At 38.4% G+C, this 13,315-nt stretch overlaps 1 protein-coding gene across 2 annotated transcripts in view; it reads left to right on the forward strand.

Moving 5' to 3' along the window:
• Positions 1-13,315, forward strand: part of src (v-src avian sarcoma (Schmidt-Ruppin A-2) viral oncogene homolog) — a 65,490-nt gene that overhangs the window by 15,740 nt on the left and 36,435 nt on the right. For both annotated transcript variants that reach the window (XM_055187904.2, XM_055187905.2), the window contains exons 2-3: positions 12,587-12,836; positions 12,936-13,035. In XM_055187904.2, coding sequence (XP_055043879.1) covers positions 12,596-12,836; positions 12,936-13,035 — 341 coding nt within the window. In that variant the 5' untranslated portion in view covers positions 12,587-12,595. The remainder of the gene's footprint in view (positions 1-12,586; positions 12,837-12,935; positions 13,036-13,315) is intronic.

The following is a 13,315-nucleotide window of genomic DNA, read 5'->3' on the forward strand; positions in this document are numbered from 1 at the left end:
AATACAGCACAAGTTTTATTCATCCAGACATAGCAATAATGTCAGTTTGAGCGACACCAGTTTTTATTAAAATACAATGTTGCCGAGGGACGAGGTTTGTATCGTGGGAGTTGAGCTCCTCCACAAATTTGAGGTGGTGTTGAGGAGAAAAAGCACTCGTATGTAATAAGGTGAGGAAATGAATGACTGAGACTTTAATTCATTTACTTGCAAATGTATTAACACACATGCACGCTGGATTCGGCTGTAAAATGCAAGACGCACTCTTGATCCGATGCACGTGTCTGATTGCAAAGATGCTCTAGAGACCAGATTCATCTTTGCTCTCTGAGTGGCACAGATTCAGCATCCATTCAGTCTTAATGATGTTATGTCATTTGTAGCCAATCAAAGGGTGATGACAGGTTTTTAAAAACTCACAAGTAGACGTCTTGTTAATGGTATTTGATTACAGCTTCTGCTTATACTGAAAGTTTGTCAAAATCCCAATGGCATTTTTTTGCCAGGTAGATGATAAGCATGCAAAAAAAGAAAGCTTATGGTAGGGACACACACTAATCCAATGGCAACAAGGTAACGTAGGCTATGGGGTTGGCTCGCTGCTACGTGTTGGCTATGTCTGGGTCCAAAATTGAAACACCAAGCTGACGACATGCTGAAATGGCAAAAAAGGGATTCGTGACTGACTTTTGCAGAAAACCTGCTCGACCACAGTCTGTCAGCTTAGCGTGTACTATATAGCAAGTCTTATTAAAGACGTCTAAGCTTATATTTTGGAACCAGCATAGCATCTTTGAGCTTTATGCAGTCCTTGCTTCAGCATTCACCTAGCAACCACCCAAAATGCCTTAGTAAGGCCCTAAAACTACTTTGAAGACCTTTAGCAGAGAAATAACCAAACTTCAGTCATCCATCAAGTTATCTCAAAGATTTTTGTCATTTTTTGAGAATTTGTGTGACACATCCAGCTGCCACTTATTTCCACAAGGATGTAATAAAACCCCACTGCTGTGATCGCTCGGCCGTTCATATCATCCTGTGTTGAAAAGCCGCCCTGCTCGAAATTCTTATCTGATTCTCTGGCTGTTTTTCGTGATCTTTCCTCCTCTCGTTCATCTGCTCAGGCTCTCCTGGAATTCGAATAATCACTTTCATGGCAACCCTTGACCCAGTCCCCTCAGATGGAGTAAATATTGACTCGAGCGCCTCCCGTCTCCTTGTCTCGCCGACCGGGCGAGCTACGGGAGTCGGATCTTGACAGCGTGTGGGGAATGTTTACCTATTAAGATTAAATTTAAAGTGATTTTAGACTTCCCGTAAAATGCATATTTGGACATTTTTATTTCTTGGGTTTTGAAGAATGTGATGAGCAGGTCCTTAAATGCACGCATTATTGTAAACTCAGTTTAATGATTCATAGAATTGTGATAGGAATGCATGCTTTGGCGGGGGGTATATAAATACCGAGCCATAAACTCTTGTGTCTCTCTGTTTGTTAAACATGCTTTAGTAGCTTCCTGGCTCTCACAGAGAGAGAAATGCATCAAAACATTATATTAATTTTGTTATCTTCTGAAGAAAATATAAGTAGTGCTTGCTTGCTTGCCGTGGTGTTGCAGAAGATTGCTGTGCAGTTGTTAAGGTGTTCTGCGTGGTATTTATCACATAACTGTGGTTTCTGTGGTGTTCTGGATGGTTGCAAGGGCATTGTAGGTGTTTGCAAGGGCGTGTTATGTGGTTTGTAGGCAGTTGCTTACTGGACCAAGACAAAAATGCATGATGCATGCTCTCAAGCTGGTAGTCTTGTAATAATTCCTGCAGTCCAGTCTTGGAATTTGTGTCCGAGTTGGATTCAGGCCCAGATGCGATGTTAGAGAATGAATCTCCATCCAAAACAAGCGTGAGGATTACAGTGCGTTTGGTAATGCTGTGATCTTTCAACATTTATTAATATTAAAATAAACCATACCACAAACACGGAGTTTTAATTTATTTTTGAGGCTTTTAGTTCCATAATTCCCACAGTTACATTTGTGTTATGCCATAGTTTAGATGAGTTTATAATTATTTTGTAATGTGGAAGAAATATAAATAAAGAACAAGTAAGCGTTTCTAAACTTTTGACTGGTAGTGTATATTAATCGTGTTGTGTGTTAAAATGTCAATCGTGCAACATAGCTGTGATTTGTTTTATTATCTCTGTATGTGACACATCCTCAGCTGGAAAATGTTAGTGTTTCTTTCTTTTTCTCACCCTGTGTGCTCTTCTGTGATTTCAGGTGCTTTTCCACTTCAACTTTTCTCTTCAAATGAATAAAATGCTTTCATACGCATGTTTTCGTTGACTTAGATGTTGATGTACGAATCGTACCAAAGGAGCTTATCCACCGCTAATGAAACGTTTGATGTCGTCCATGCAAATGCAGGAATAACAAGATGGATAACTTCAGCCGTCTGGCACCTGTTGGCCCAACTGACAGCGTTAAATGTTATTAATGTTAAACAGCTGCATAGTGGTGAATAGTTAATATCTTCCCCTCCAGTTATTTTCTAAAGGCTGACTATTTGTCCTGTTTTTTAAATGTTAAAAGTAGGCATGGGCCGGTTACCGGTTTCAAGGTATACTGAGGTTTTGAGGGGCCAAGGTTTCATTAAGTCATGTAATTTATTTGATGTGTGTGTGTGTGTGTGGGTTGGTCTATGTGGTTTACAAGGACATGAATAGTGTATAATGACATGTTTATTATGCTATAAAGGTGGTTTACATAAACGGAAAAGCTAAAAAACATACTAAATGGTAGTTTTTCATAGATTAAAGACTGGCAACAGGTTTTTGTGACATTGGGGTTAGGGACTGGGGTAGGTAAGGGGAGTAGAATATAACAGTTTGGACAGGATAAAATGCATTGCGTCTATGGAGATGTCCCCGTAAACCACATACACCAACGTGTGTGTGTGTGTGTGTGTGTGTGTGTATGTATATAAGAATATTATAATTTAAAGCCTTTTTTTACCTGGCATACGTGATGCTTAAAAATAAAATGTTATTGTGTCTGGTTTGAAAATAACACATTTAGTGTTGTAATGGCAATACTGCAACACTGTGAAACCATGGTATTTTGCTTAAGGTTATCATACCATCAAAATCTCATACCGGCCCATGCCAATCATAATATTAGTGTCAGGTTTGAAAAAAACATGTTGTAAGGTACACTGTCAGAAAGAAATGTTTAAAAAATGGTCCCTAGCTGTCACTGTGCCGGGGTACCCATTCAAAAAGTTCACCTTTGCACCTAAAGAATTCATATTAGTACCTCAGAGGTACATATTGATATCCATAAGGGCATATTAGTACCTCAAAGGTATACATATAGATACCCATAAGGGCATATTAGGACCTCAGGCACATATTGATACCCATAACAGCATATTAGTACCTCAGAGGTACATATTGATACCCATAAGGGCATATAAGTTCATCAGAGGTACATATTGATACCCATAAAGGCATATTGGTACCTCTGAGGTACATATTGATACCCATAAGGGCATATTAGTACCTCAAAGGTATACATATTGATACCCATAAGGACATATTAGGACCTCAGGTACATATTGATACCCATAGGAGCATATTAGTACCTCAAAGGTACATATTGATACCCATTAGGGCATAAAAGTTCATCAGAGGTACATATTGATACCTATAAAGGCATATTAGTTCATCAGAGGAACATATTGATACCCATAAAGGCATATTGGTACCTCTGAGGTACATATTGATACCCAAAGGAGCATATTAGTACCTCCAGAGGTACATGTTAGGGCATATTAGTTCATCAGAGGTACATATTGATACCCATAAAGGCATATTAGTTCATCAGAGGTACATATTGATACCCATAAAGGCATATTAGTTCATCAGAGGTACATATTGATACCTATAAAGGCATATTAGTTCATCAGAGGAACATATTGATACCCATAAAGGCATATTGGTACCTCTGAGGTACATATTAATACCCAAAGGAGCATATTAGTACCTCCAGAGGTACATGTTAGGGCATATTAGTTCATCAGAGGTACATATTGATACCCATAAAGGCATATTAGTTCATCAGAGGTACATATTAATACCCATAAAGGCATATTAGTTCATCAGAGGTACATATTGATACCCATAAAGGCATATTAGTTCATCAGAGGTACATATTGATACCCATAATGGCATATACGTTCATCAGAGGTACATATTGCTACACATAATGGCATATACGTTCATCAGAGGTACATATTGATACACATAAAGGCATATTGGTACCTCTGAGGTACATATTGATACCCATAAAGGCATATTAGTTCATCAGAGGAACATATTGATACCCATAAATGCATATTGGTACCTCTGAGGTACATATTGGTTCTAAATGTATACATATCTGTAATTAAATTGTAGATATTTGGACCATTTTAAAGGGTTTTACAGATTTTAAACCTTTTTTCTGACAGTAATAGTCCTATAAACTTTCAGTTCTTATAAACTAATATCATGTGCAATTTGGAAATTGTTTTAATAGTTAAGTCTAATTTTTCCTAGTTATTTGCAAAATATTTTTTGAGAAGATTTGAGATCCTGAATTTCTTGGGTAAATGTGTTGGATTTCATCAGGGTCCAGATTCGTGGGCCTTCACTCGCTGTCTGCAGGACCATGTGAGAAGTTTCACAGATGAACTTACAGAGCTTTGTCAGTGCAGATGCTTTCTGCAGGTGTTTTGGTATATTCAGTCATTTGTTAGCCCCTGTGTGTCATTTAGAGATGGTTTTGGTTCTGGTTTGTGACTTTGGTAGATAGGGGCTTAAAAGAAAAGAGGATTTATCAACAGCTAAAGTACATAGCAACTGAAAAGCAAATACTTTCAGTATCACAGACTGAATCCAGACTGTGACTCCTGTTGATAAGAATAATGAATGCTTTTGTTTCATCGAAACTCGCGTCTGCTGTTTTTTTTCATTCCAGAAACAATAAGTAAGATAAAATTAGCATCAAAATCCTCCGGGGATATGTAAATTTGATTTCAAAATAGTGTGGCAATATAAACCACCAAATCGTAATGCATAATTGAGTAACAGTGAAAACATTATAAACTAAACTAAAAAAGAAAGATGTTTAAGGAATATGGATGGCACCAGGAGGAAGTGATTGTTTCCTCTTTTTTTTTTTTTAAAGTACATAATGTTTGTGAGAGAGACTCTCAGTGTGTTTGTGTGCACGTTCAGGCATGTTGACTCTCCTAGTATGCTTGAATCTGTCACCCGTCATTTAGATGTAAGCGTGTGTATGTGTATAACTGTACATGCATGTACCAGCTAGCCTGACTGTAACCTGGTAGATTCAGCGAGGCAGCTGTTTCTCCACACACAGACGAGTCCAGAGGGAAAATATCGACCCTCCATCTCCACAAACACAAACCCCCGCTGCTCCATCTACTCTATTCACAGCTGTCTGTGTCTCATACGGCTGGAGAATCAATCCTCCGCTTCATCTGATCTGTAGGAATCTCCTCAGCTGTTAGATAACGCCACATATGCTGCCCCTCACCCCATTTAAAGCTTAACCTCTCTCACAAATAAGTACAAATAAGTTCTTGTTTACATGTGAGCCTTTTTTTCTTTGCTTATTTTTAAAGCTGCAATATGTAGCTTAAAAAAAAATTTTTGTTCTTGAGCATAAGAAATCGAAATGGTCTTCTTGCCTTATGGAGATTTGCAGCGGAAAGCTTATAATGATTTATAATTGAAGCTGTCAGATACGGTTTTGTAGGCAGTGTTGGGGGTAACGCATTACAAGTAATGCGTATTACGTAATAATATTACTTTTCTAAAGTAACGAGTAAAGTAACGCAATACTTTATAAATGTACACATTAATATTTGAGTTACTTTTTAAAAAAAGTAATGCGAGTTACTTTTCAGTTTAATTCATTCAATTTAAAAATAAAATAATGTACTGAATTAAACTGAATATATTAATGTAGAATTACGCACTCTGTACGCCTGATCTGGAACGGTTTGAGTCAGATACGGAGACGGCAGGCCAGAGCTTGACATTTTTGCGATCATAAAAAACACCTGCAAGGCCTGAAAGATATCAAGCCTCCGCCAAGTAAGAAAAAGTAACACAAAAGTAACTTAAAAGTAACCTAAGCATTACTTTCCATGAAAAGTAACTAAGTAACGCAATTAGTTACTTTTCGGGGAGTAAATTAATAATGTAATGCATTACTTTTAAAAGTAATTTTCCCCAACACTGTTTGTAGGTTCGACTTGCAAAAGTAACCCTCTAATAATTAGCGATTTCATGTTTTAAACAGAGATGGCGATAGATAGGCAAAAGTTACGTATTTCAGATTTAGCTTCAGCCTTTTTAATAGATACGACATTTAAGATGCCTTTAACCGCCAGCAAGCAACATAATTTTAAAAGCAAATTATTGCATTTTTTATTGCATTTATAATTTTTTTTATTAATAATAACTATCGACTCATGCACAAAAGATGAGTTTTAATAAAATAATTTGTTGTTGACATGAAATGGTTAAAAACATATGTGGTTCTTATTCATGCGTCAAATTTTTGTTCATTATAGTAATTGTGGTCTTTAATTGACCAGTTAGTCATAACGTTAAAACCCTATTCTGTGTCATTACGTATATTAAGCTAACTAGTTTTAATGAGATTTTTTCAGTGGTTTTGTTGGCCAGAGGCAAAGTTAAATGTGCATTTGTTTTATTTAGTCCCCTAATGTGTGTTCCACATTCTGTGTAGGCACGGTGGGAGAATTTGGCCTTAATTTGTCTTTCGATTAAGTTGGATGATTCCCTCCTCTAATCCCAGATTTATCCGGTGTGAGATATGTTTGAGGCTTAAGAAATGGATTTATTCCAAACTAATTTGGAATAAGGATGTTGGCGAAGACCAGGCAGGTAGATGATGACACCGTAACAACTGCATAGTAAATATACTTTTTGTATTACATATTCCTCATCTTTTTGTTCTTGCTGTTGTTTTACTGTAAATAAACTTCAGTAAAAATTGGCTGGTGATGACATTAGCTGTCAGCTCTTTCTGTCCAGACCTCCGACTGAAGACTGAATGAGCTTCCTGTGTACAATCTCTGTTGTTTACCAACGTACTTTGATTCTTTACATAATGTCAAAATCCTATTTCTCAGTTTTTTCCAACGATCACTCATCAGTGAGCTCAATAAAGGGCATTTCCGGACACAACCATAGCTTTCAGCATGGAGACCGTTACAATCGTGCCAAACATTCACACCCTGCGGGTAAATCGGATTGTCTTTAATGATGGTGCCTTAGCATTTAATCATAGTTTTTGTTGTGTCTGGACAGTGAGTGACACATGAGTTGCTCTTTGATTACCCAGGGTGCATCCTGATTTTGGTCTAATGTAGTTGGATACACGCTGTCAGCAACAGTAAATGCAAAAATTCAGCCAATAAGACATCCTTGTTATTCTAAAATTCGCTTTCGTTGATGTGCTCCATATGCAGGAGGATCATTGGGGACTGGGAACGTAAATTTTACATTTACTGTATGACATTTTGAGCACATAGTTGAGTTGAGAATGAGCTCTTATTATTTTAACTTTGGGGGCCGAGCATTGATTTTTGAAAGTTACAGGACAACAAACTCTTTCAGCTCTGAAGAAAATTTTAATGTTTCAGGTAAACATAAACATTGTATTGCCAGTTTTTATTTTCAACTGTCATCATTTAGTGCTTAAAGGGATCGTTTGGCCAAAAATGATATTAAACCCATGAATTACTCACCCCCAAGCCGTCCGAGATGCATATGTTCATAATATTTCAGATGAACCCTTTTTTTTAGTTATTTTCGAAAACGTTTTGGATCTTTTTAGTTAATCAGGTGTAAAGTTGCGGAGTCCACTCCTTCAGGTCCAAAAAATGTGCATCCATCCCTCACCAAAGTAATCCAAACAGCCTTCTAAGGGTAATCCGTGCGTTTTGTTGTAGTAATATCCATATTTAAAACTTTGTAAATGAAAATAACTAGCTTTCAGTAACGCCGCCATCTAACCGTGGGTTCACACCAGCCGCATTTGAGGCGTCAAATTCGCGTCTACCGTGTCTAGTGTGCCCCTTGAACAGTTTGAGTTTACTCGCTTCATTTGCACGTGAAATTCTAGTCATCGAGACATTCCCACAAAAATTTGCGTCATGGGAGGGGCTTCTGCGACTTCACTCGCTTCCTGTAATCACGTCACTACTAGAGCAAGTTCCTGATTGGTTAACGCGGCGCGTTTTTCCGGCCAAGTTCAAATTGTTCAAATTTTTCAACTCATGTGTTTGCCGAGGCAATGCTCAATTCGTGAACTAGACGCGAGAATGAGGCGGAATCGCGTCTAACGCGCCACGCTAAACGTCTCATTCGCACAGCAAGAACTCCAGACACGCGTCAACACATCTTTACATTGACTTAACATTGAAATCCCTCGCGCTTGACGCTTATACTGCGGCTGGTCTGAATGCAGCATTCGACTCCTCTGTATTCAAGAGAGAGTATCAGCGTAGTGTACGTACTTTTCTTAGTGACAAATTTGGAGGGCGGGGGCACAGAGCAGCAGCACAAAACCCTCCGTAAACTGCGTACAGTCTCATCTTGAATGGGAATGCGACTAAGATGGTGGCAAATTATAAATATGGATATTTCTACAAAACAAATTGCACGTATTAGCCTCAGAAGGCCTTTGTTTATCATCGTGGAGCCATTTGGATTTATTTTGTGATGGATGGATGCACATTCTTTTAGACTTGAAGGACGTGGACCCCGTAACTTTTCATTTGGTTAACTGAAAGATCTAAAACATTTTCGGAAACGTGTTCGTCTGAAAAACGATGGACATATGCATCTCTTGGGGGTGAGGAAATCGTGGGTTTAATATTATTTTAAACTATCCGTTTAATCTGGGAAATAACCAAAATCTGCATCAGGTGTTTGCAAATACTGTGTACTTTTATTGTGCCGTGTCAGCAGTTTCCACCGAACATGAACTGACATGAACAGAGTAGAAAAAAGATTCAGATTGACTTCATATCATTTCAGGGTCAGTGCAGCAGATATCTCAGGTTTTTAATGGTATGGAGTGCATATCTTAGCAGTATGTTCATAACTCCAGTCTTGTGACTATAAGGTTTTAGTGGGTTTTACACCGTTACTGCCGGCCTCTTGGGCTCCCACCTGTGCTCTGACCCCTCACTCACACCGAGATTAGTTCCACTCCGCCGGGTCTCTAACAGCTTCTCTAAGACCCGGTTCTGTGTTAAAAAGCTGCCACTCTGCCGGGATTTCTGGGAAAGAGTTTTGCTTTGGAGAATATTCATCTCGTAGGCAAGCAGCAGCTTGTGGGGATGAAGAACAAGAGGGAAGACAGACAGTGTGACTTGTGAAGGAATGTGTGTGTTTGTTGGCAGACAGACAGTTTGACAGTAAATGAATGCGTGTGTGTGTGTGTGTGTGGTGGGAGGGTTGTAGGAGGATCTCATTGCGTCGGCTGTCACTGGTATGTGAGAGGAAACAGCTGAGATCTCCTGCACTCAGCCAAAGTGATGTCAAAGTTCACCAAACACAACCTTAAGCTACTGTGGGTCACACAAACCAACCACTGGGTTTACTGGAATGTTTTGCTTTGAGTGATTCTGTCTTTATAAAAACCAAGCAGTCATCATTTTGCAAACCTTAAGTGTGTTTTGCTTTAAATTGCTTTTACATTTGGGCACATATATACAGTGATGTATACTGCATGACATTGTTTCAACTACGGATAGCTTAAATTATATGGTTTGTTATGGAAAACTTTGTTTTCTAGAATTGAAGGCAGTGCTGTTTATACTTACATTGAGATTTTTCTTTGAGGAAAGAATTTAGTTTAAGGTGTTTGGAGTTTGCATCACCTTGACATAAACTGTGTAATAGTATGCATAGAGTAAGTCTCGATATCAGACTTTTACTACACGGTTAATTTGCACAAAAGAACTTGCAACAATCATCACAATATCTATTAAACATCTATTAAACTATTTATCCGTCTGTCTATCTCTGTCTATCTGTCTTTCTGTCTATCCATCCATTCTCTGTCTGTCTATGTCTGTCCTGTCCTGTCCATATGTATGTCTGTCTATGTGTGTCTGTCTGTCTGTATCTGTCTATATCTGTCTGTCTGTCTATATCTGGCTATATTTGTCTATCTATCTATACTTATCTGTCTTTCTGTCTATCTATCCATCCATCTTTGTCTGTCTGTTTCTGTCTGTCTGTCTGTCTGTCTGTCTGTCTATATCTGTCTATATGTCTATATCTATCTATAGTTTTGTCTGTCTTTCTGTCTATCCATCAATCTGTCTCTGTCTGTCTGTCTGTCTATGTCTGTCTTTCTGTCTGTATCTGTCTATCTCTGTCTTTCTATCTGTCTATATTCGTCTATCTATCTATATTTATCTGTCTTTTTGTCTATCCATCCGTCTATGTCTGTCTGTCTGTCTGTCTATATGTCTGTATCTATCTATATTTGTCTGTCTGTCTATCTGTCTGTCTATATATATATCTATATTTTTGTCTATCCATCCGTTTATGTCTGTCTGTCTGTCTATGTCTGTCTGTCTATGTCTGTCTGTCTATGTCTTTCTGTCTGTCTATATCTGTCTGTCTCTGTCTGTCTATGTCTGTCTGTCTGTCTGTCTGTCTATATATGTCTATCTATCTATCTATCTATCTATATTTATCTGTCTGTCTGTCTATCTATCCGTCTATATCTATCTGTCTGTCTATGCCTGTCTGTCTGTCTGTCTGTCTGTCTATATCTGTCTATATTTGTCTATCTATCTATACTTATCTGTCTTTCTGTCTATCTATCCATCCATCTATGTCTGTCTGTTTCTGTCTGTCTGTCTGTCTATATCTGTCTATAATGTCTATATCTATCTATATTTTTGTCTGTCTTGCTGTCTATCCATCAATCTCTCTCTCTGTCGGTCTGTCTGTCTGTCTGTCTGTCTATGTCTGTCTTTCTGTCTATATCTGTCTATGTCTGTCTTCCTATCTGTCTATATTCGTCTATCTATCTATATTTATCTGTATTTTTGTCTATCCATCCGTCTATGTCTGTCTGTCTGTCTGTCTGTCTATATATGTCTGTATCTATCTATATTTATCTGTCTGTCTGTCTGTGTCTGTCTGTCTATCTATATCTATATCTATCTATATTTATCTGTCTTTCTGTCTGTCTATATCTGTCTGTCTCTGTCTGTCTATGTCTGTCTGTCTGTCTATATATGTCTATCTATCTATCTATATACTGTCTGTCTATCTATCTGTCTATATCTATCTGTCTGTCTATGCCTGTCTGTCTGTCTGTCTATATCTGTCTATATTTGTCTTTATATATCTAATTTTATCTGTCTTTTTGTCTATGTCTGTCTGTCTGTCTGTCTGTCTATATATGTCTATCTATCTATATTTATCTGTCTGTCTATCTATCCGTCTATATCTATCTGTCTGTCTATGCCTGTCTGTCTGTCTGTCTGTCTATATCTGTCTATATCTGTCTATATTTGTCTTTATCTAATTTTATCTGTCTTTTTGTCTATCCATCCGTCTATGTCTGTCTGTCTGTCTATGCCTGTCTGTCTGTCTGTCTATATCTGTCTATATTTGTCTTTATTTAATTTTATCTGTCTTTTTGTCTATCCATCCGTCTATGTCTGTCTGTCTGTCTGTCTGTCTGTCTGTCTGTCTGTCTGTCTGTCCGTCTGTCTATATATGTCTATATCTATATTTATCTGTCTTTCTGTCTGTCTATCTATCCGTCTATATCTGTCTGTCTATGTATGTCGTCTGTCTGTCTAGATTTGTCTATATCTATCTATATTTATCTGTCTTTCTGTCTATCCGTCGGTCTATGCCGGTCTATGCCGTCTACCTCTGTCTATGTCTGTTTTATTTTATATCACGTTATGCCAATATTCGCCCCGCACCATATTTTAGGGATGCTGGCATTGCAGTATTTTGTTTTGGGTTTATCTTCTATGTATGCCGCAATGTAAGAAATACTGGAGGACTTAAGCAGATCACTTGAAAACTCTATTTTTACCCCTGCCTTGCATTTCTTTTATAGCTCACGGATTTCTCACAAAAATCTGGGATTTCTCTCTGTCGTCTTTAAATCATTCTCATATAGTGCAACACTTGCAAAGGCACCCAAAATAGTTTTCCTTTCGGGAAAAAAAAGTTCTGCGATGTGAAAATTGTAGATTCGTGCATGATGTGATATGAAATGCCGAAATGATATATTGTGATACCCCTAGTACTCGTTTAGGTGCAGTCGCTGTGGTTTACAGTATCTTATTACAAACTATTACTACTATAGCAGTGTCACTGTAAATTAGTTATAACATAACAGAATATGCTTTTCATTTTATGCAAAGTTTATGAATAACTCATGAAATTCATACATAAATCATGACTTTAACAGATGTTTTCTTTGCTCTGCAGGCCTAGGCCATGGGTGCAACGAAGAGTAAACCCAAAGACATAGGCCAGCGTTCCCGTAGTCTAGACGATGGCAATGGAGGAAACCATCACGGTTCAAATCAATCATCCTTCACGCCCAACCGGAGCCCGCCTGTGGACAGTACCAGACGTGGCACCCAACCCACTATCATCAACGCGGAGCAGGCGCTGTTTGGAGGAGTCATCTCCACGAACAACAGCATAACCTCTCCTCAAAGGGGCATGCTAGCAGGTAATACACCTCGGCCCGGTTGATTTTGCATTTTGTTCATACTGTTGCATACTTTGTGAAAATGCATTTTGCAATATCTGTTATATGTTTTTTTTATAGGCGGAGTGACCACTTTTGTGGCTTTGTATGACTATGAGTCACGCACAGCTTCTGATTTGTCATTCAGGAAAGGAGAACGACTCCAGATTGTCAATAACACGTAAGGGAAAACACAAACATCCACCCGGGCAGTAAATAACAGGGCTCTAGAGGCCAATAGACACGCCCTCTGAGACACACAGACACATACACCCGTCTTGCATCTGTCTGTTCCCCTGAACTACACACAGCCCCTCCTCTTCCTCTTCGGTAACCATGGGAACTGGCCGATTCTGACGGCGCACTATTTGTGCGAAATGATGGCTTTTTGTTCTCTGGATTCCTTTTTTGGTCTTCCTGTGCACACAACAGCTCAGCTGCACGTCTGGGCCTCCACTTCT

Source organism: Misgurnus anguillicaudatus, chromosome 13 (assembly GCF_027580225.2).
Source record: "Misgurnus anguillicaudatus chromosome 13, ASM2758022v2, whole genome shotgun sequence".
In the NCBI taxonomy this organism is placed as follows: Eukaryota; Metazoa; Chordata; class Actinopteri; order Cypriniformes; family Cobitidae; genus Misgurnus; species Misgurnus anguillicaudatus.